The sequence below is a fragment of the Barbus barbus genome, assembly GCF_936440315.1.
Source record: "Barbus barbus genome assembly, chromosome: 50".
Classification (NCBI taxonomy): Eukaryota; Metazoa; Chordata; class Actinopteri; order Cypriniformes; family Cyprinidae; genus Barbus; species Barbus barbus.
Window position 1 is genome coordinate 3,262,323 of NC_136728.1, and position 24,201 is coordinate 3,286,523.

At 38.2% G+C, this 24,201-nt stretch overlaps 1 protein-coding gene across 2 annotated transcripts in view; it reads left to right on the top strand.

The window, feature by feature from the left end:
- The window catches only part of ankrd27 (ankyrin repeat domain 27 (VPS9 domain)), a 35,828-nt gene extending 15,429 nt beyond the window's left edge, over window positions 1-20,399 (top strand). For both annotated transcript variants that reach the window (XM_079414321.1, XM_079414322.1), the window contains exons 12-29: window positions 52-184; window positions 1,589-1,669; window positions 2,014-2,138; window positions 2,782-2,864; window positions 3,184-3,299; window positions 3,499-3,591; window positions 4,827-5,024; window positions 5,141-5,200; window positions 5,467-5,586; window positions 5,921-5,965; window positions 6,096-6,215; window positions 7,038-7,232; window positions 9,879-9,998; window positions 10,329-10,502; window positions 11,185-11,281; window positions 11,435-11,501; window positions 18,291-18,342; window positions 18,832-20,399. In XM_079414321.1, the coding sequence (XP_079270447.1) occupies window positions 52-184; window positions 1,589-1,669; window positions 2,014-2,138; window positions 2,782-2,864; window positions 3,184-3,299; window positions 3,499-3,591; window positions 4,827-5,024; window positions 5,141-5,200; window positions 5,467-5,586; window positions 5,921-5,965; window positions 6,096-6,215; window positions 7,038-7,232; window positions 9,879-9,998; window positions 10,329-10,502; window positions 11,185-11,281; window positions 11,435-11,501; window positions 18,291-18,342; window positions 18,832-19,062 (2,110 nt within the window). In that variant the 3' untranslated portion in view covers window positions 19,063-20,399. The remainder of the gene's footprint in view (window positions 1-51; window positions 185-1,588; window positions 1,670-2,013; window positions 2,139-2,781; window positions 2,865-3,183; window positions 3,300-3,498; window positions 3,592-4,826; window positions 5,025-5,140; window positions 5,201-5,466; window positions 5,587-5,920; window positions 5,966-6,095; window positions 6,216-7,037; window positions 7,233-9,878; window positions 9,999-10,328; window positions 10,503-11,184; window positions 11,282-11,434; window positions 11,502-18,290; window positions 18,343-18,831) is intronic.
- Window positions 20,400-24,201: the final 3,802 nt, after the last annotated feature.

Here is a 24,201-nt window from a genome sequence, read left to right on the forward strand (position 1 = left end):
TGAGAGCTTCATTGTGTGTGCAGAATGCTAATATTCTGATGTTTTCTTCAGGATGGCGAATCTGAGTTACATAAAGAACTTCCGCTTCCGTAAGTCCAGTAAGGATGAGCTGAGTTACTGTCTCACCTCGTTTGAGGCTGCGGTGGAGTACATCAGCCAGGGAAACCTCACCCAGAGCGCTCTGGTAAGAGATACGGCTGCGGTAACAATGGTTGAGAAAGTCACGTTTTGGTTCAGGTTCTAGTAGTGATGATAATCCAACAACCAGTGGACTGAATCCTCTTCAAAATACTGCAACTAGAGGTTAAAGGAACAACGGTAACACTTTATTTTAAGGTGTCCTTGTTACATGTTACATGTACGTACTATTATAATAACAATAAATTACATGCAAGTAAAGCCTAAACAAATCCTTAATCTGGCCCTGATATATGTCAAACGAAATCGAAGAATGAACTGACATGACGTCATTTCGAACAAAATCAGGCTGAAACGAAGTTCGATTCGGTAGTTCGAAACAGCTCACCGAAGCGAACTTTGAGCTGCCATTGGTCTGTGGCGATTACGCAATCGGTGGGCGTGTTCTGGAGCTCCACCTTCTTTGATGTGCAATTTTTTTTTCGGTTTGTTTCTCATTCAACGGCGGTCAGGCAGGAGAACAACATCTCCAAGTCACTAGCAACGTAAATACACTGTCGAATAGCTGAGCTGCCACAAATATATCCGCACCTGTACGATTGGTCACAGAGAGACTTTAAATAATCAGAGAAACCATTTAATTCCAGGAAAGAAATTGCAATGAAGCTTGGTGTCGACGACCCGGAGTTATGCAAAAAGCGACGTAGAGAAACAGCAGATTCAAGTTTTCCGAAAGAGTAAAGATATAAGGTAGCAAGTACCAAATACATGTGTTTCAAATAAATGTTACACCATACTGCTGCTGCTGCTGTGCCTTCAAGAAGCAAATTTAAAAGGTATGCAATAAATAAAATGCCAAAGAACATACAATAATAAACCTTTGTTTTTATCAAATTATGACACATAAAATATAAAAGCGTGTAATAATTTATCCAGTTTCATAAAAGACCTAGCTACACCATCCTTGCATCGTTGATGTGTTTAGGGCAGACTCGCGAGCGTCACAACACGTTTGCATTAATCTACAGCCCGCCTCCAGCAGCGCGGGGGTGTTGAAATGTTCAAAAACAGTATACCGTCGCTCAGCCTTGTCGAACTTCTTTTTGCCCCCAAACGAAAACGAACTTTGTTTGAAGTATATCAGAGCCTTTAATCCGAACCACAATATGTGTCCAATAAGCTTAAAGAAGGGTGCTTAATCCCAGAATGCTGTGGCAATTTCTTAGAAACTGAACCTGATTTATAAAGCCACTAGTAGTCTGTTTTTGTTTATAGTGTGTAAGCAGAGCTTCTCAGCTGTGAAAAGTGGCTTTGTAGACCATGTGGTCATGAGAAAATGTCCCAGTGCATTTGATAGTCACATGCATTCAAGATTATGTGAACTGACACATACTACACACACCTCCCATAGCTGCATGTCTTGTTTGTGAATGTGCGCTGTGGTCCGCAGGGGTCAGGAGATAGACTGTCCTTCAGACAGAAGGTGGACCTGCTGTCCCAGAATGCTACACCTATAGACCAGCTGTTTGAGGTGAGCACCTCTATAATGCCTGCCTTTGGCTCTTTCAGTTTCAACTTTACTGCCCACTTTCTGTGAACCGCACAGGAAGAAATATTATATTTAGTACTCCTAGTAAGAGCTTTCCTGCGAAACCAAAAACTGTTTCTCATAATTGATCACATCATTGCCTTATTTGAGCCTTATTTTTGACTGGTGCAAGAACAGGGAGTATAACCTAGTTAAGAAAAACACAATTGTTTCAAAATTGGTTCCTGATTGAAAATATATATATACAAATATATGTGTGTCTATGTATGTATATTTTATACAATGTTGAATAAGATGATACTACGTATGTGTTTGTATATGGACAGCACATTGTGAGTGGAAATGAGGCTGAGGTGAAGCGTTTGCTGAGCGAGAGTGAGAATGAAGAGGACGGGAGGAAGTTATGTCACCCACTCTGTTCCTGTGACGCCTGTGACCGCCACATCTCAGGGTCAGTGCTGACAAACATCATAATGCAGAGGACTTTTTAAACTGATCTGGGTCTATTCGGTATCTTAGGTGAATACTATGTACTTAATAATAAAATAATGAATTGGTAGGTACAGTGTGCCTATTGTGTTCACGTTAAAAAACGCTTTTGCTGCTATTGAGGGGGATACGGTTAAGATTAGGGACAGGTTTGGTAGTATGGTTAGGTTTAAGGTGTTGAGGTAGGGTCAACAGTATAATTAGAGATTTACAAAAAAATAAGTAAATAATTACAGATGTAATTACTGGATGCAATTTTCAAATGTAAAAACCAACGTGTATGTACACAATAAGTGCATTGTGTCAAATGATCAATTTAAATGTAAGTACACAGTAGTAAAGTCCGTGATCTGAAATTTTGCATTAATTTATTTTAGACAACGCTTACCTGTTCTTCACAGGTCATTTTGTTAAATAAATAAAAGACTTGAAATTGTATTAAATAAAGATTTATTTATTTATTCACATTCAGTTTGATACAGTTATAACAATGGGGCTGATAACCACCACAGGCTGAACATATTAGAAAGCATTTAGGCCTAGTTTGACTGTAGGCCTACTTTCCTCATTATTTATTAAAGTAATGCTTGTCTGTCTTGGTTTAGGAGGTTAAACGACCCGTCCATAGTCACTCCGTTCTCTCGGGATGACCGAGGCTATACTCCTCTACATGTTGCTGCTATTTGTGGTGAGCATTGACTTAATTTAGATTTGTGTTTTTGTTTTGTTTTGCTTTGGGATTTTGTTTGGTTTATTTGGGGTTTTGTATTGTCTTTTATGTTTAGTTTTTGTTTATATACACATTTTATTTTTTTTATTGTTTATTTCATTATTTGTTTTTGTTTGTTTGTTTACCTTTTTCCAGTTTTGTTTTGTTTTTTGTTTTTTGTTTTCACACCCTTTTTTTCTTTCTTCTTTTTAAATGCTACCATATGAATCTGTAGCTTTAACGCAGAGTTGATGAATAAATGTTGTGGATTGTTTTCCTGTGTTGTGTTTGTGATCAGGTCAGTCCCTGCTGATTGATTTGCTGGTGTCGAAGGGAGCTGTGGTGAACGCCACCGATTATCACGCACTCACACCGCTGCACCTCTCCTGCCAGAAGGGCTTCCAGGGAGTCACGGTCAGAACTCAACCGCGCTCATGCTAATTATGATGTTGTAGACTTGTAGCTTTGATGAACAGGGTTACAAAACTGTGCAGCTAGTTTCTAATATCCAGCATCACTTCAGTCTGTGGTATTTCTTCTCACATAATTAAAATGAATCTGATTAAATTGTCTCTTATTTGTTGTTTCATTGATCTCCTGTTTGCTCTTGTAGCTGCTGCTCTTGCATTATAAGGCAAACACAGATGCTCAGGATAACAATGGAAACACCCCTCTACACCTGGCCTGCATGTACGGGCATGAAGATGTAAGTATTTTTCTTTTGCTTTCTTTCCTTCTTACTTTCTTTTCTTGTACTTGCTCTTCCAAGCTTTAAAATGGCAATGGGCGGATGTTTCTGTTCAATAGTCCAAAAGAAGTCAAATAAAGCGCATCCATCCCTATTAAAATGTGCCTCACTTGGCTCCAGGCGGTAAATAAAGGCCTCCTGTATAGAATCGATGCGTTTTTGTGAGAAAAAGATCCATATTTAAAACATTCTAAATGTCCTGATGGGGGTGGTGATGGCGCAGTGGATAAGACACATGCCTTTGGTGTGAGAGACCCGGGTTCGAATCCACTGTGAGACACCAATGTGTCCCTGAGCAAGACACTTAACCCCTAGTTGCTCCAGAGGCGTGCGACCTCTGACATATATATAGCAATTGTAAGTCGCTTTGGATAAAAGCATCAGCTAAATGAATAAATGTAAATGTAAACACTTTTCTCTCACTTCCACTATCTGTCATATGTGGAAGCCGTTTCGGCGGATGACAGGATGTATGCGTCGCGCATGCGCCTGTGAGATATGGTCGTGTCGCAAGTTTGTTTATAGGACAAAAGGAAGCAAGGTTTCCTTACTTTAGCAAAGGACCAGTGTCCTCTTGGCTTATATCTAAATCCTCTGACATTTTTCTTTACAAATCCTCATTTTGTACATCTAATTCGTGACCAGCGTTTTGTTTTGCTGTCTCTGCTGCGCTTCCACGTTCGTCACGAATCACCGGAGCTTATGATACGCCTACGTCAAGTCAGCTTTATTTATATAGCGCTTTTAACAATACAGATTGTGTCAAAGCACTTAACAGTATCAAATTGGAGGATAAGAGTGTCAGTAATGTATAATAATAAGATTAAACACTCAATTTTCAGTTAAAGGCATTTCATTATTGAATTCAGTGATGTCATTGTCTAGCTCAGGTTAGTTTAAATAGTATCTGTGAAATCAAATTGACAATAATCGCTAGAAATCAAGTGTGTCAAGAGAGTTTTTAATTCTGAAACTTACAGGCTGATTTACAGATTTTATAGTAGAATGACCTCTTATATGTAATTCGATCAAAGGAATTTTGGTTTCTCAGTTCATGACCCCTTTAATAGAAGAAAATACATTTGTGAACATTTAGCTGGGTTATTTTGCTTCTTAAAATTGTGTTTCTTTGATGGACTGTAGAGATGTGTGTAATGTCGATATTTCGTTCTTGATGTGAATGTGTGTCTCAGTGTGTGAAGGCGCTGCTGTACTTCGACCTGCACTCCTGTCGACTGAACGTTCAGAACGATAAGGGAGACACGCCGCTGCACATCGCCGCTCGCTGGGGTTACGAGGGCATCATGGAGGTGCTCCTGGAGAATGGAGCATCGACCCTCATCCACAACAAAGCCAAGGAGACTCCATTACACTGTGCCCTCAACCCCAAGGTTAGAGTTACGTGCCTTTAACGGCATCTCACACCTACAATCGTGGAGAAAAACTGTTCGTTTTACTGTTAGCAGGAAATCATTTTGTGAATGATGTTGTATTATCTGTGTTGTAGATTCTGTCATTGTTGGAGCGCAGACACAATGACTCCAGTAAAAGGGAAAGTGGATTCGAGGTGAGTTTAAAATATCTTGTCAGTTAGATTCATTACCCTCTAGATCAGGAGTTCCCAAACTTTTTTTGTCTGCCAAACCCCTTAGACGTAATACATCTATGTCTCAACTGCTGAACCCATTCTGACAAGTTGCAAAATGTCTTGAGCAACAGAGAAAGACAAATAGCTGTACTGGATGATTTTGAGCTGACCTGGAGAATCTTTACAGAGAAAGTATTTTAGCAGCAGAGCTTTTGATAGACTGTAGTCTCCATTTCTTTTTTCAGTCTCCGAGTCGCTCTCCTCAGCCGTCTGACTGCAGCAGCAGGCGTTCATCTATGTCCAGCATGTCTTCACTGAGTGTGGAGGCCACACAGCCAGAGACCGAACGCAGCAGACACAAAGAGGTACAGCAACACCATCTGGAGGACAGATCATAGCGTTACACTTCTCCTGTTACAGGATGAGATCAAATAAGCCCTTATTGAGCGAAATTAAGAACCAAAATACTATACTAATATATATATATATATACTATACTTAAACTTTTTCAAGCATTCAAACTCTCAAGCTTTGCTAAGAGGGAAATTCAGCACCAAAAATGATTGAAAATGAAAGTTAAAATTGTAATTTTATCATCATATAATCACTTGATTAATGCGCCTGAAGAAAATAGCTGTAATTCTTACTTACAGACGCCCAGCTATGTTATGTTTTCTCTTTCCTGTGTTTGGTGAACAGGTGGAGAAGTTGTTGAGAGCCGTGGCTGATGGAGATGTGCAGATGGTGAGCTCATTTCGGGTCACATAAACCTTGTTAAACAGGATTCTGTCTTGCTATAATCTTGCTTTAATAATAATAACACGAAATGACAGTATTGTGTGTGTGTGTGTGTGTGTGTGTGTGTGTGTTTTAGGTGCGGTATCTTTTGGATTGGCTGGATGAGGAGCCAGAGGAAGAGGAAGATTCAGTGCCAGTTAAGACCGAGTTGTGCCATCCTCTGTGTCAGTGCCCCAGCTGCGAACCTGCACAGAAGGTCTGAACACACTCATTTAACACTTTTATACACTTTATGCAAATTCATATTAATATGAATACATAATAAATCAAAACAATAGCCTCCAGGTATGGTAACAGAATGTTTTTGGATTAACGCCCAGTAGGGCTGTCAAATAAAAATTTGAATTTAGAATATTTGTCGAATTTAAAATAAATGCAAAAATGTTGGTTTAATATTTTAGGCAGCCTTATCAATGGCACACAAGATGCGATGACGATGTAAGTGTCGTTGCATTTTAAAGGAACACACCACTTTTTTTGAAAATAGGCTCATTTTACAACTCCCCTAGAGCTCAACAGTTGAGTTTTAGCCGATCTCCGGGTCTGGCGGTAGCACTTTTAGCTTAGCTTAGCATAGATCATTGAATCGGATTAGACCATTGCCATCTCGCTCAAAAATGACCAAATAGTTTCGATAATTTTCCTATTTAAAGCTTGACTCTTCTGTAGTTACATCGTGTACTAAAGCTGTGAGCAATGATATTACGCAGTGCCTGAAAGTAGTCCCCAGCTATATCATAACTAGTTACCTAGCAGAGGACTACTTTCAGACGCTGCGTAATATCACTGCGCCTGCTGCACCCATGGTACGGCAGCACATTTCCTTGATTATTACGCCGGAACTAGAGTATAGTTCCTAGCCATATCGGCCTAGAAAATCGCAACTTTTAATTTTCCGTCGATCTTAGTACACAATGACTATTTCAGTTTCTGAAATAATCTACAAAAGTAGGTTAATAATCTAAGCTGTATGAATTTAGAAGCATTTTGAGGTAACTCTGAGTCTGTGTGTGTTCAGAAAGCAGCCCACCTGCAGCCGGACGGTGTGGGTGTGAACAGCAGTGCTGATGGCTTCACTCCACTACATGTGGCAGCTCTGCATGGACACACAGCTCTAGTGTCTCTCTTCACCCGCCACGGTGCCAACATCAGCGCCCGCAACAATCAGAGTGCCACCCCTCTTCACCTGGCCTGCCAGAACAGCCAAATACAGGTGCACAAATCCTGACCAATCACAGACCACCTCTCTTAACAACATTACTGCTTTGAAACCAGTGTTTAAGCACTAGCTGTTTAATATCTAATAACTCATTGTGCACATTAATTTATATATGTGCACTTCAGTTAAAAAGTTTGGGGTCGGTAAGACTAAGACTTTATCTGTCTGTCTATCTATCTATCTATTTTTCTATCTATCTCTCTTTCTCTCTCTCTCTCTATATATATATATATAAGTGCTGTCAAAATTAGCGTGTTAACACAGGTTATTAATTTTTCTTAATTTATGACATAAAAAAATATTTAACGCAGGGGAGGAGCTAGGGTTGGCCACCCCACTCACAGCTGCTGCTTCAGTCTCTTTTCTTCTTGAGAAGAATTGCATTTATTTAGTCACAGAATGTCTTTATGACCACATCAAATGGGAGACTTTTCAGTCGCGCACTCCACCCAGGTAAACGAGTGCAGAAACGGTACAGGTGACGAGGAGCTTCATCAGTAAACTGCGGTCAGATGAGATGTTGTCAGGCCATATATCATACAAATGAATTTTCCCATCCTGTCAGCTGGTATACTGTGCTTGTAGCATGTGCTCTTCGGGGACATGCACAAATGTGCCCCCATGCTGTATATCATTTCATATTAAAGCACAATTATATATAAAAGGCTGTGAGAGAACAGGATGCGTGTCAGATCCACGTCACGATCAGCAGCTGCTCTTAAAGTAATAGCAGCCAAAATAACCCATCTGCTGTGATGTCTGTTAATCAAAGAACAAAAGAATAAAGAAGAAATCAATTACTTTTGTAGATTTAAGGATTCATCTATATTTAATTTAGAATTTAGTGTTGATAACTTTATTCAATTTCTGTATATGTCGTACTTGCTGAAGGGCACAGGTAAATATGACATTTATTATAATGGGTTTATGTGAAGATGGATTAAGTTCACTTAAATTAGTTGTTGTTAGTCCAGTCTAATGTTAAAATTGATCGCTCTCAATTATACTGTTAGTATAGTCAACATTGCATTTAGTCAATGGTGAAATATTAGGAAAAAAATAACAATTTCATAGAGACATCAGTGTTGGTATCAGCGATACTCGCCTTCAGTCATAAAAAAAGATGACATTTAACAAATATTAAAACTATACTGTCTTTGTTGTTTCTACATTAATTGGAAGATTGAATATGAACTTATTACAATATAAAAGTATACAGGTGCATCTAAGAAAATTAGAATATCGTGAGTTTTTTTTGTCTTATTTCAAAAAGTGAAACTTTCATATATTCAAGATTCATTGCATGTAAAGTAAAACATTGCAAAGGTTGTTGTTGTTTTAAATTTTGATGATTAGAGCTTACAGCTCATGAAAGTAAAAAATCAGTATCTCAAAATAGAATATTTACATTTGAGTCTCAATTAATGACCATCACTACAGTATAAATTCAGGGTATCTCTTGTTCTTTGAAACGACAATAATGGAGAAGACTGCTGACTTGGCAATGGTCAAGAAGACAATCATTGACACCCTCCACAAAGAGGGTAAGTCACAGAGGGTCTTTACTGAAAGGGCTGTTCACAGAGTGCTGTATCAAAGCATATTAAATGCAAAGTTGACTGGAAGGAAGAATTTGGGTAGGAAAAGGTGCACAAGCAACAGGGATGACTGCAAGCTTGAGAACACTGTCAAGCAAAGCGGATTCAAACACTTGGGAGAGCTTCACAAGGAGTGGACTGAAGCTGGAGTCAGTGCATCAAGAGTCACCACGATCAGACGTCTTCAGGAAAAGGGCTACCAAGCCACTTCTGAACCAGAGACATCATCTGGAGGAAGACTGGAGAGGCATAGAATCCAAGCTGCTTGAAGTCCAGTGTGAAGTTTCTGAAGTCAGTGATGATTTGGGCTGCCGTGACGTCTGCTGGTGTTGGTCTATTGCGTTTTATCAAGTCCAAAGTCAATGCAGCCGTCTACCAGGAGATTTTGGAGCACTTTATGCTTCCATCTGCTGACAAGCTTTATGGAGATGCTGATTTCCTTTAGCACCTGCCCACAGTGCCAAAAACACTTCCAAGTGGTTTGCTGACCATGATATTACTGTGCTTGACTGGCCAGCCAACATGCCTGATCTGAAGCCCATGGAATCTATGGGATATTTTCAAGAGAAAGATGAGAAACAGTGAATCCAACAATCCAGACGAGCTGAAGACTCAATAGTGCCTCAGCAGAGCCACAGACTGATGCTGGAGTTTGTGCTAAAGAGCCCTGACCAAGTATTGAGTGCATAAATGAACATACTTTAAAGAACTTGAACTTTTCTGTTTTGCAAATCCTTTTTTTGATTGATCTTAGGAAATATTTTAGTATTTTGAGATACTGGATTTTTGACTTTCATGAGCTGTAAGCTCGAATCATCAAAATTAAAACAAAAAAAAACTTTTGAAATGTTTTACTGTACATGTATTGAATTGAGAATGTATGACTGTTTCACTTTTTGAAATAAGTTACAAAACTTTTATGATATTCAAATTGTTTGAGATGCACCTGTATTTTAAAACTTCAATGTCAAGTGGGATTAATCATGGTTGAACTGTTTTAACATCAGTAGTTTGAGCATGTGTGTTTGTGTGTGTGTTACAGGTGGTGTCTGCTCTGCTGGAGTGTAATGCCAAACTGAATAAGAAAGATCAGTATGGAAACACACCACTGATTCTTGCTTGTCTGAAGGGAAATCTGGAGATAGCCACCATTTTGCTTAAGGTACTATATTACATTATATAGATTTTTCAGTAACACTTTATTTTAAGGTCTCTTAACTAGTTGCTTATTAGCATGCATATTACTAGAATATTAGCCATTTATTAGTACTAATTTAACAACTTAACAACCTTACTAACTATTAATAAGCAGTAAATTAGGAATTTATTGAGGGAAAAGTCGTAGTTAATAGTGAAAAAGCGTGCCCTATTCTAAAGTGTTACCGATATTTCATATCTATATCTATTGCACAGAAATATAATTTGTATTTATTTGTTATTGACATCCTTATTGCAATATGGACACTTTCTGGACACCCTTGTTGTGGATCAGAGCGGTGCGCTGGTGAATCTGGCGAATAATCACGGTAACGCTGGTCTGCATGAGGCGGTGAGAGGCGGACACCTCCAGCTGGTGGAGCTGCTGTTGCACAGAGGGGCTTTAGTGCACATGCGCAACAAGAGACAGCGGACCGCCCTCGACTGTGCACACGAGACCGCCGGGAAGGTGTGTGTGTGTGTGCTCAACTACAGCTGCAAACCTTATATACATTTATTTATGCTTTAAATACAACAAAACAATGCTGTAGCTGGACTCTTGCTTCTCAGTAAATGATGTGTTCTAATGAATATTTTAAATTAGGTGCATAAGTAGAGTTTAAAACATTGTTGTCTTTTTCTTTAACCCTTGTGTTTCCCACACTTCTTTTTCATTCTTTTTTTTTTCTGTAACAGTGTAGTCATTAAGAAAAAATGAGCAACCAAAAACAACCTTTGGCATTTTTAGACTGTGATATTTTTTTGACTGTGCATTTCATATTGTACTGGTTTTTCAAGTTACTTTTTTTTTTTTTTTTAACCTGACTCAGTGTTTTTCAAAGTGTTGATTTTTGGCAAATTGCATAAAAACCACTGAAGGGACAGTTTGACCCCCAACAGTAAAGTCATGCCAAACTCTGCACAGCCTTTCCAAAACACACCAATGTGTTGAAACTTTGCAGTGACATGTATGACCCTAAATGAAACATTCACAAAAGTTCAAGAAGAAATACATGGTTTAACCAGTATTTTGAGCAGTTTGAGAATCAAGTTGGGGTTAAATTGATGTCAACACAACAATAGGGTTAAAAGAGCTGCTGTATTGTGAAAGAAAAAGTCAATGATTTGTCTGTAATTTGATGCTTCCTCAGAACACAGAGATTCAGAGACTCCTTCAGAAAGCCTGTGCTGACGCTCCGGACATTCATCCGGTCAAACCAACCTCCAGAGGAACAGAGGGCATTGTGGGTAAGAATCAGATATTTGATATTTGTACTTTTATTTAATCTCAACGCTCTAGTAGGCTGTGATGAACATAGTATTATATGATATACATTGCATTATGAATTTGTTGTGTAATTAAACTGAACTCTGTTATTTCTCCGACAACATAATCAATAGTTCAAAGAGTTAAACGGCATGAGAGTCCCAAGAATGGCAGAAAAGATGCAGACCACACAAAACAAAGGTACATTTACTGTCAGTTAATGGCTTGTTTATTAACATAACATTGAGAATATATAGGGATGTGCATCTCCATAACTGAGGCCGATGCGATACGCATCTCGATGCATAGTCAATGATACGATATACTGAAGATACATATGAAGCAGATGCGATACGATTCACCCCTATTACGATGCAGTGCGATTCAATGAAAAAAATATGATCGCTTTTATTTCTTTGGTTCAGACAGACAGTAAATCATAAATTAACTTTTGTGTCCTTTGACTTTTAACGCCTCGAGGCCTGTTTTATAAAACAAGTTTACCAAATAGGCCAGGCTTATTTCAGTTAGTCTGACTCACTGTCAAATTATTTGGTTCCATAAAGCAAATTTAACAAAGATCAACCTCAGTCTGTGGCTATTCTGCTGGAAAGCTAACCTGGTTCAGGGCAGGCAAACTGTCAGGCTAAGCTGAGCTCACTGACCAATAGGAACGCAAAGATATGTCCACTGACTCTCTCACATACTATCATAGCCATGCAGCCTTTCTCTCTGGTTTATAACAGCTGTACCTTTTATAGTTAGAACAGATAGCATTTGAACATTACAATCTAACATTCCTCTAAACTAAAAGTTAAAATCACTAAATTAAAACTACATTTTAACTCCTATAAGAAACACACATTAACTCGTCCGAGCTTAGTAATTATGACTGTATTAGCTTGCATTTTATTTACCCATTACAAGAGTCCCTTTTCAGTTACTGCTATCATAAAATGCATATTTGACTCAGAATTATTGCGCTCCTATTTTAGCGCGCATGTGCGCAGCAGCGCTCGTCTATTTGGATATGCCTCGCCCACTCCTGACAGCAAAATAGATATATTTGCATGACTTTCTAATATTTACAGATGAAAAATATACGCGTGACATGTCAGTTATGCACTGAGGAAAACACAACGTCTCAAATGCATTAAAGAGCACAAATATATTCGCTGTTTGCCATGGTGGATCGATTTGATCCATGATCGACAATAAGGGCTGCTTATGAATAAGCATGCACAAATTAGTGAGATTGTGTGAATTTACATCGTCATTTATAACCGCTTTAGCCCCGATTGATTTGTTAGGTTATTTCAAATCAGATTTTGGACTTTAATCTCCACCTATCCTCAGGTCTCCGTAGTGTTGTTGTGATTCATGATATTCACGCGCAGCAGAGATGAGAGAACGTGCTTGAGAAATCAATCTACATATAAAATATTGGTCACAGATTATTGGTCACTTTCTAAACAATAAAAGTGTAGCGCATCCACTAGTAATTATATATAAATAAAGTGTTTTTTACCGATGCAGGTATGTTAGCAACGATGCATCGCAATACAAATGCCAACTTGTATCTAGTGTTGTTTTTGGCAGCCTGTTTTAATTTTAGTTTTAGTCTAGTCTTTGTGTGAAGCTGTCATTTTAGTTTTTATTAGTTTTAGTCACGTTCATACTCTTTTTAGTCTAATCAAGTTTCAGTCAACTAAAAGTCTGAGCATTTTAGTCTTATTTTAGTCAGAATTATCCATGACTATTTTTGTCTAGTTTTAGTCAATGAAAATTGCGTTTTAGTCTCTTTTTAGTAATTCTGTTTAACCCAGTCAATATAGTATAAGTACCTAGTAGCAGTGGCATACCGTGGGGTTTTAGTCAGGGCCTTCAGTAAGCAAGGTTAGTAGTGTATAGGTTTATAGTGTTTTTTACTTCATTGTTGTATGTCTGTATTTATGTAGCACCGTGGTCCTGCGAGACACGACATTTCGTTCCACTGTATGTCCCCACATGTAGCAGAATGACAATAAGGCTCAACTTCAACTGTAAACATCTTACACATCTCTGTTACAGCTAACGCAGCTATATGCATATAATGCACATATTATGCTGCACACAGGCTCTCAACAAACAGTGACGGCTGATCAACTATTTTAATAGTAGTCTAGATTGGGGTGGTTTAAATGCAGAGTAAATTTCCCTACATGGTCAGTAAAAGTAATCCGCCAATACACGGGTCACTATGCACATTCATATCATGTCTAGGCTCATCAATGGTTACCCCATCAACTTCGGTCAGAAATCTTGGTGTAATCTTTGATGACCAGCTGACCTTCAAAGAGCACATTGCAAAGACTGCTCGATCCTGCAGGTTTGCACTACACAACATCAGAAAGATCAGGCCCTTTCTGACAAAGCATGCTGCACAACTTCTTGTCCAGGCCCTTGTTGTTTCTAGACTGGACTACTGCAATGCTCTTCTGGCTGGTCTGCCATCAAACACAATCAAACCTCTACAAATGATTCAGAATGCAGCGGCACGACTGGTCTTCAACGAGCCCAAAAGAGCCCTTGTTACACCTCTCTTCATCTTCTTGCACTGGCTACCAGTGGCAGCTCGCATCAAGTTCAAGACACTGATGCTTGCGTACAGAACTACCACAGGCTCAGCACCCTCCTACTTCCACTCACTATTACGAACCTACATCCCCTCCAGAAGACTGAGATCTGCTAGTGAGCGACACCTTGTGGTAACATCACAGAGAGGCTCAAAATCACTCTCCAAAACATTCTCGTTCACCATTCCTGGCTGGTGGAATAATCTTCCCACCCCTATCCGGAATGCTGGATCCCTGTCAATCTTCAAGCAACAACTGAAAACTCATCTCTTTCGGCACTACTTGACTTCATCCTAAACTCAAAAAAACAAAAAAAAACACTTTCCCTATATCTTTCTCTCCCTCCCTTACTAGCTTGTACTTATTTGAACAATGGCTGAGACTTGGTGTTACGAGCACTTCCTCTGTCTGTTTGCCTCTTCAAGATTAATCGCTTTTTGTATTCCCATATTCTAAGTCGCTTTGGATAAAAGCGTCTGCCAAATGACTAAATGTAAATGTCACTCTAAAATGACGACGCACCCAAAGCAGCAAAACTGTACAAACTCTGGACATCCACACACCACACCACAGTATTATCAACACACCACATACACCTCCATAACAATGTGCATGATACAATACTCATCAAATAATAAAGCACTCACCTGTCACTTGTAAATAAAGTCCATGCCACTTTACTCGGATTTAAAAGTAAACACAGCCAACAAAATAACTTGTGCTTGGTGCTAGCTGTTAGCAACTGATAGCACTCATAGTTGCAATCGTTGAAATGGCGCAATAAACCTTTGCTGGCCTTTGTTAGCGAATTCACTTTGGGTGTAGGTCTTCCTTTCTCAGTTATTCTCTTTTGTCTGCAAAAGAGCGCCTTGAAAAAGACTATTTTAGTAGATCGGCAACAAGATCTGGTGTAGGCGCCGATGAATGCAGCTGTCATTTTCTTTTCGTTTACTTTCATGTTCGTATCTTTAGAAATCCCTGATTAAAGGAGCGGTCTAACGCGGTCTTTGGCTTTTAGCCAAACCCATTTCAAACAAGGTTATCTTATTATATTATTGTTACCTTATAGACTTAAGAATACACCCATGCCAGACAAGGAAGACGCTCTGATTTGAATTTACAACATTTATTTCACCATCCAAACAAGTTAACATATTTGTTGTCGTCTTCTAAATAATGCCGCGAGTGGGGCTTGAGGAAGTGATGTCGCCTTGCAAAATAAAAACTATGCTGTGCAGTGCAACCTGATGCAGCCCCTGAAGTGAGACACAGGAAACAGAAATACTGCAAAATAATAATAATAACGCGACTAAACGAGACAAAATAACGTTATAACATTTTGTTTCGTCTCGTTTTAGTCAACAAAAATGAAGAGACATTTTAGCATAGTTTTTATTTTGCAAAACACATTTAGTCTCATTTTTATTCGTCAACAATATTGCATTATACATTTAATTATCGTCATCGTCACATGACCAGCATTTACGTCGCGTCTCGTCTTGTTTTCGTCACGTGATAAATGTTCGTTGACGACAATATTTAGTCACAATTTTCATTGACGAAAGCAACACTACTTGTATCCGATGCACACTTTTTAAACCGATGCATCGCATCATGAACTTTTTTGCCGATGCACCGAGCGAATCGGAGAATCTTCCTATCATGTATGTATGTATGTATGTATGTATGTATGTATGTATGTACAGTGCCCTCCATAAATATTGGAACAGTAAAGACAAAATTGCTCTGAATGAATGAATAATGCATTTATATAGCGCTTTATTGTGTATTGCCGTACACCCAAAGCGCTTTACAATCATGTGGGGGTCTCTCCTCAACCACCACCAGTGTGCAGCATCCACTTGGATGATGCGACGGCAGCCACAGGACAACGGCGCCAGTGCGCTCACCACACACCAGCTACAGGTGGAGAGGAGAGTGTGATAGAGCCAATCAAGTGGATGAGGATTACTAGGAGGCCATGATAGAGGGCCAGTAGAGGGAATTTGGCCAGGACACCGGGGTTACACCCCTACTCTTTACGAGAAGTGCCATGGGATTTTTAGTGACCACAGAGAGTCAGGACCTCGGTTTAACGTCTCATCCGAAAGACGGTGCTTTTTACAGTATAGTGTCCCCGTCACTACACCGGGGTGTTAGGACCCACACAGACTGCAGGGTGAGCACCCCCTGCTGGCCTCACTAACACCTCTTCCAACAGCAACCTAGTTTTCCCAAGAGGTCTCCCATCCAGGTACTGACCAGCTCAACCCTGCTTAGCTTCAGTGGGCAACCGGTCTTGGGCTGCAGGGTGACTCTGTTGGCTGTGGAGTTAAAAGATGAATATGAGACAAAACTACAGAATGTCACATTTTATTATTAGCCATTTCAACACATACATGTTTTACCAAATAAAAAGAAAAGCACTTTTAGAGTTCATCCCACTCATTGATGTGAGCATAAGTATTGGGACAGTTGAACATAAGGCAGATATAAAAGATTAAAAGCTATTATTTAGTTGCAGATCTCTTGCACACAATCACAGCAGTGAGTCTGTGACCCATAGACATCACCAGACTCTTGCTCTCATCCTTTGAAATACTTTTCCCAGCCTTTAATGCAGCCAATTCCAATTGTTGCTTGTTTTGGGGAGTTTCTGCCTTTACTCTCCTCTCCAGCTGGTGAAATTCATCTTCAATCAGATTTAAATCTGGAGATTGACTTGGGCAATCTAAGACTTTCCATTTCTTTGCCCTTATAAACTCCTTGACTGAACTGGCAGGGTGTTTTGGGTCATTGTCCTGATGCAATATGAAGCACTTCCCAATGAATCTGGTGGCATTTTCTTGAATATTGGTAGGCAAGATGGTTTTGTACCCATCTAAATTCATTCTGCTACTGTCATCATACATTAAGTCATCAGTAAAGTTGAGAGGGCCTGTTCCAGAGACACCCATGCATGCCCATGCCATGACACCACCTCCACCATGCTTTACAGATGAGGCTGTATGCTTGGGATCATTGCAGTTCCCTTTTTTTCTCCACATTTTTGCTTTCCCATCACTTAGATAAAGGTTTGTCTTTGTCTCTTCGGTCCATAAACACAGTTACAAAACAAAAACAAAACTCTTCTGGCTCACCTTTGTGCTTTTTTGCAAACTGTAATCTTGTCTTTCTATTTTTGGTGCTGGTCAGAGGTTTGCATCTTGCTGTGTAGCATCTGTAATTCTGTGTCAAAGTCTCCAGAGGACAGTAGATTGTCAGAGCATCACCCCAGCTTTCTGGAAGTTGTTGGCGATTTTACAGACACGTCTTTTAGGGATCATTTTCACAGCTTTTATGATTTGTCTGTGATCAACTACTGTTGTTTTCTCAGCCGATCACGTAGTTGTTGGTGTTTTCCAAACACTTGATTTCTCCATGCCCTTTGTTTTTGCTGGAGCTCTAACTGACTCCCTCTTTTCTTTTAGCATCCAAATTGCTTGCTTTTCTCTCAAAGTCAGCTCCCTCATCTTCATCCTGGTTTGTGTGTGTCATCAAGATTCAGAATACAGAAGTAATGGATATAACTGATACGACACATTCCCTGCTTTTAATATCAGAAGAATTAATGCAACAGGACACAGCTGATCACTTAGAAAGACCTGTGAGGCAACCGCTCCAATACTTATGCTCACATCAGATAGAGGGATGAACTCTAAAAGTGCTGAACTTCTTAGCTGGTAAAACATCTATGTGTTGAATCACCCAATAATAAAATGTGACATTCTGTAGTTTTGTCTCATATTCATCTTTTAATCATATTTGTAAATGTCTTGACTCCACAGCCAACACAGCAATTTTGTCTTTACTGTTCCAATACTTATGGAGGGCACTGTGTATATATTCTCTGCATTTAAATAGTTTGGCTCGGAAAGATTTAGAATTCTTCTTCTTCTTAGCTTTAATGACCAGTCTCTTCTAGTCATTAAAGCTACATTTATTTGTTCAAAAACATAGTAAAAACTGTAATATTGTGAAATATCAGTGCAATTTCATTTAACGGTTTTCTATTTGAATATATTTAAAAATGTAATTTATTTCTGTGATGAAATCAGAATTTTCAGCATCACTACTCCAGTCTTCGGTATCACATGTTCCTTAAGAAATCTTTAAACCGAAACAGTTGTGCTCCATTCAGAAAGTTCAAAGAACAACATTTATTTGAAATGGAAATCTTGTGTAATATCATAAATGACTGTATTGCAATTGAGTGCATAATTCCTTAATAAAAGTAACTTTTTTTTTTTTTTAATTGTGATCATTTACTTTGACTAAATTACATTTTTCTCAATATCGTTTCAAGCTGTTTATGAGAAGCTTTTGCTCTTAACAGGAGTCAGAAGAGGACCGACAGAGCAGCATCCACCATAGGAGTATTAGACCAGGTACCATTCTTCGGATATATCTTATTTATTTATCCATTTGATCTTAACTGAACTTAACCTAACCTAACATAACTTAACTTATCTTTTAACTTAACCTAACTTAACTTAACTTTTAACCTAACCTAACCTAACTCTTAACTTAACTTATCTTAACCTAACATAACTTAACTTATCTTTTAACTTAACCTAACTTAACTTAACTTTTAACCTAACCTAACCTAACTCTTAACTTAACTTATCTTAACCTAACCTAATTTAACTTAACCTAACATAACTTAACTTTTAACTTAACCTAACCTAACTTAATTCCCAAGCCACAATAATCATTTCCAACCATAGTGACTGTTTGTATAATAAAATGTAAAAATGATTTGGTCTTTTAATATTAAGATTTTGTTGGTAGTTTAGTTTTAGTTTAATGAAAAGTCTGCTGTACTACAGTACTAAAGCTCCTGCTAACCTTACCACTGATTGTTGTGTTGATCTCAGACGGTGGAGGCTCAGAGTGACAGACGCAGACTGGCGAGAGGAGAGACGGTGGACAGCAGCGGGCCGCAGTCGCCTCGCGCCCACAACAGGAGCCTGACCCGCTGCCACACCATCAGCCAGGACCTGACGCAGCGCTCGCTGCAGGAGCCCAACAGGGAGGAGGAAGACGCACAGTCCAGAGGAAGTGATGAGGAGATCGCTGCCACAGAAATGGATAATGTTGTGTTGTGATGGTGGTCTTCAAGCAACCGGTTTAATAGACTAAATATAAATCCGTCATTACTAAATCAGTTCCACCACCTCATGCTGGCCTTTATTGTATTTGAGTGTTAAAGTATCTAAACTTTATTGACCTGAATATGCAACAACTGTCATTTTTTTTCAAGATTACCATTTTCTCATGCTTGTGGTTTATGACATGGAAAGAAAGAAAAAAAAAAGTTTTAAGGGTCTGTATGTGGAAATCAGAAAGAGGAAGTTTTTATAATTCCACTTAAAAATGATGCTCTTAAATCACAAAATAGAAAAAGTTAACGTGTCAACACTGGTGTGTGAAAGGACAAAAACATTTGAGGTGTGTGATACTCAGACTTTGGAGACTTTCTTCATCTATGGCATGTAGGTTAAAGGGAGACGTTTACAGTAACTACAGAAAGAATGTTTTTTTTTAGTTTTTTTGAGCACTTTTTAATTTTCAGAATGTCACTTATTAAAAGGGATAATTAAGGATAAAATTATGTAGCAAGATTTTAGTTTTCCTCACATTTTTCCATACAAAACTTAAGTTGTTACATTTACTAAACATCTCTGTGTGTAGGCAACTAGTCATGGGAACTTTTTTCATAGGATTAGCTGTTGTTCTAATAGTTAGTTGGTAGATGTTGTTGTTTTCATCCTCTTAATGCCTTTCAATCTTTCTTGTTTTGATTTATTGCATTAGTAGAATACATTTTCTTTTATGGTATGAATGTCCTATCTAAACTGTCCTTCAAAAAGATCAAATAGCACCAATAAATTCCAACAGAAGTCGGGGGGTGGGGGACAATTGTCTTAGCATTATGGTGAAAAGGTTGCGTTTGTGAAAGTGTAGAATTAGGAATAAATATGATGTGTGTAGTGGTCAGCAGGGGGCAGTATTACGGACCACGGCTCTGTTTAAATCGTGCACTTTATTCTCTTGCTAGTTTTCTCTGTGTTTGGTTTTAGGAGCTGAGCTCATGAAACCTGATTGATTGCATTTTGACTGGCGGGTGGAAATGCATTTTCTGCTGCAGGAGTGTGTTAGCAGGGATAGAATTAATGCTGGACAGGAAGTCATTAAATATCTTCACACAAATTGACCATGAAATAAAACAGAGCTGGTTTGTGATGTGATTTGTCTTTGAATGTAACGGTTCTTTGTGGCAATCTGAAGAACTTGAGAGCAATTATTTTTGTATGATTCCATAACAGTTTCTGTGTAACTTTGCAGTAAATGTGCCTTATTTAATTTGTGCCAAAATAATGTAATAAAACCACATAACAATAAAGAAATGTATTAAAGCTTATTGGTGAAATCAACAGGACACAAACTGACATTTGTATTAGTCTATCAATCTATCTTTCTGTCTGTCAGTCTCTATCTATCTATCTATATATATATATATGTTAATTATTTTACCAAAAGGGATCATACAAAATGCATGTTATTGTTTATTTAATACTGGCCTGAATAAGATATTGCACATAAATGTTTACATATAGTCCACAAGAGAAAATAAGTTGAATTTATAAAAATTACCCCATTTAAAAGATTCTTAATACTGTGTTCTTACCTCTAATGATCCACAGATGGGTGTTTTGTGTGTGTGTGTGTTGTTGCTGTGCATGAGTCCCTTGTTTGTCCTGAACAGTTAAACTGTCTGCTGTTCTTCAGAAAAATCCTTCAGGTCCCACAAATTTGTTTGTTTTTCCCGTATTTTTGTGTATCTGAACCCTTTCCAACAATGACTGTATGACTTAGAGATTCATCTTTTCACACTGAGGACAACTGAGGGACTCATATGCAACTGTTACAGGAGGTTCAAACGGTAGATGCTGCAAAAGGAAAAACCATGCATTAATAGCCGGGGGGGGGGGGGGGGGGTTGAAAACTTTTGAACAGAATGGAGATTTTCCTTATTTTGCCTATATATCTTTTTCCCCCATTTAGTACTGTCCTTCAGAAGCATGTTTCCCAGAAGACAAACTTTTGATTTCAACTGTACCTCTCACACCATCTTAATAAAGGCAGATGCCCCCCCCCCAAAAAAAATGTATGTATTTGTTTATTATTCAGCCTACTTTGTGTAGAGATGTCCCTGCTAAAAAGAAAGAAAAAAACAATAGAAATCATCACAGTAATTCTAATGGTTTTCACTACAAATGTCATACAATCCATCAAATTTGAACCATTTAAAAAAAAAAAAATCTGTAGTGCGTTTTGGTACATATTCCAGTAGGATTTAGTGGTTTTAACAAGCCACCAATAGAAGGCGAACAATTACCAGTAGAGACCAACAGGAAATTACAGTTTTCATTAACCAATAAAAGTCCCATTATAACCAGTAAAAACATTACAAATTCCTGTTTTCAGCAGGGGTAAACTTCCGTTCATACTATAGATAAAAAGCACATTAAAATGGTGGCTTATATTACATAATGTTACTGGAAATGGGAGCTCGAGCGTATTGCTGTATTTCATATTTTCAGTCATTTTTCTTTTCTAAGCAAGCAGAATATTTCAACCCGATCTCATGAAAGTGCGTATAAATAGTAAGCCAAATAAAAATGAAAACTCGTGGTATTAATACGCAAAAATGGACTTTGGCGTGTATATATTATACGCGATAGGGTTGTGGGGTATGCACGCGAAAACTGAGTATTATATGCACGCGAAAACTGAGTATATGCACGCGAAAACTGAGTATTATATGCACGCGAAAACTGAGTATATGCACGCGAAAACTGAGTATTATATGCACGCGAAAACTGAGTATATGCACGCGAAAACTGAGTATTATATGCACGCGAAAACTGAGTATCATATGCACGCGAAAACTGAGTATAAGCACGCGAAAACTGAGTATTATATGCACGCGAAAACTGAGTATCATATGCACGCGAAAACTGAGTGTATGCACGCGAAAACTGAGTATCATATGCCAAAGTCCTTTTTTTTAGTTTTTTTTTTTGTTTTTGTTTTTTGTTGTTTTTTTGGCGGACTATTTATACGCTTTTTCGTAAATGCATAGGCCTAGGCCTAGAAACAGTAGATGTAGTAAGCTATTCTGCTCGTGCTGAAGTCTGAATACATCCTACAGTCGGCAGGCCTTTAGAGGAATTACTACAACTGCTATAATAACAGTTTTATATTATATGTTAACTCTGAAGTCATAAATCTCCTTCCGGTCTCGGGATGACAGTGTTCCTGTTGCAGCAGTAATGGATCGCTCCTTTACACATATAAAACTTTCATCTGTGTCCGGACTGCCGTGCTGCTGATAGCCGAGCGGATTGATGGCTGGAGCTGGACGGAGGGGAAACTTACAGCCCGCTTGATTTAATGGAAGAGATGTAGGGAAATGTAGTCATTAGCATTATTAAGCGTGGAGCGGTTTCACAGGCAGCCATGCATCAAGAGCACACGGAGATATTAAAGCACTTATACTAAACAGACAGAAAAGTGCATTAAATGATTGAAAGTTTTTCAGAAATGTCTCGTCTCGAGGCTTGAACACACTGAACAGATATCAGAAGAAATGCAGGACTGGATTTCTAACACTTATTGTACAATTCTGTATTTGCCCTATTCTTCTTCTTTTTTTATATTTAATATCTAATATTTACATTTATAAAAGTAAAATTTCTTACTCTCTTCTACATTTTATCCTTCAATATTAATGTTTCCTTTAGGTCAGCAGCAAATCATTTCCTAAACAATGAAAAGACCTTACATATTATATTTCACAAAACATGTGTTAGTTCAGTAAACAGACACTTGAGGGCAGTATTACATTGCAGCATCACACACACACTTACACACATACTTTACAATTCAGTGAAAACACAAGAGCCTTGACCTGTCAACTGTTCACTAAAGGAGCAACCTGGATACTTAGAAAGTTCAACTCAGCCATGACAGCACAGAGAGCAATTCACAATAAATCATTCATAATATCCTAAAATAATAAACATTTTTTAAGCATTTTTAAATACCAAAACATATGTAAATCAATATAGGCCTATTTATAATAAAACAACAATAGTAATGAATAGCAGTTCATTATTATTGAATTACATTATATTTTAATTGTTTAATATTAAGTTTAAGTCTAAGATAAGAAAGAACAAAATATAAATAAGTTAGTTATAAACATCAAATAAATTATATATATATTACCTCTTATGGGAAAAGGAAATGCAGCAGCATACCCCTGAAAAACACAGCAGCAAAGAACAATTACGTGACAATTACTCGCCTCATGTAGGGAAATGAGCAGAGCGTGTCAACATGGCCGTGTATTGACAAGATCTCAGTGTAGAGACACCAGTCACTGTCACATGACCGGAGTATTGGCAGCTCGTCCGGTCTCAAGGCATGTGTCCCGTCCGTGTTTACCCCAACAAACATGACAGAGACACATAGATCCAGCAGAAGGATTCCATTAAAGTTTATCGGGTTTAGCTCACTTATAATGGGGGAAGTTCGAACCCCTTGAGGCTCTGATTGGGTCGGAGCCAAATTGACACTTCTAGACATTTTAGTATAAGAAAACATTTCACTATTATTTATGATTCATTTGGTTTTGCATGTTATTTGTTGGGGAACTTTGAGAAGACATATAGGGGAATTTTAGCTATACCTTCTTGAAATAATGTCTAAGTCACAGTGTCTTATGCTTGACGTTATGCTAATTTCAACAGTTAAATGTCAAATCCATCTCAGGCTTTGGAAAATCCATCTTAGACTTTTGCAGAATTCCATATCAGTTCGCTTATGAATTTAAATATGTTCAGTTATGGACTGTAAGGATGCCATTTTTATTTTGTATTTGTTTTTACAAATACTCTAAATTCATTTCTTATTTTTTAAAAGAATGTTCCAGATTCAATACATTCAAGATTCCCTTTTGACAGCATTTGTCACGTAATGTTGATTATCAGAGAAAATTTGCTTGGTTTTAAGCTATTGTTGTCGCATCCACCCTAATAAATCCATCCACCTAGAGAAGTAATCCCTCATTCAAAGGACAATTTAACCAACTTCACAGAGAAAATGATTAATAAGTTCTTGAAATGTTTGCTTAACAAGTTCTCCATAATCCACAGTCAAAATAATTTTCAGTGGTA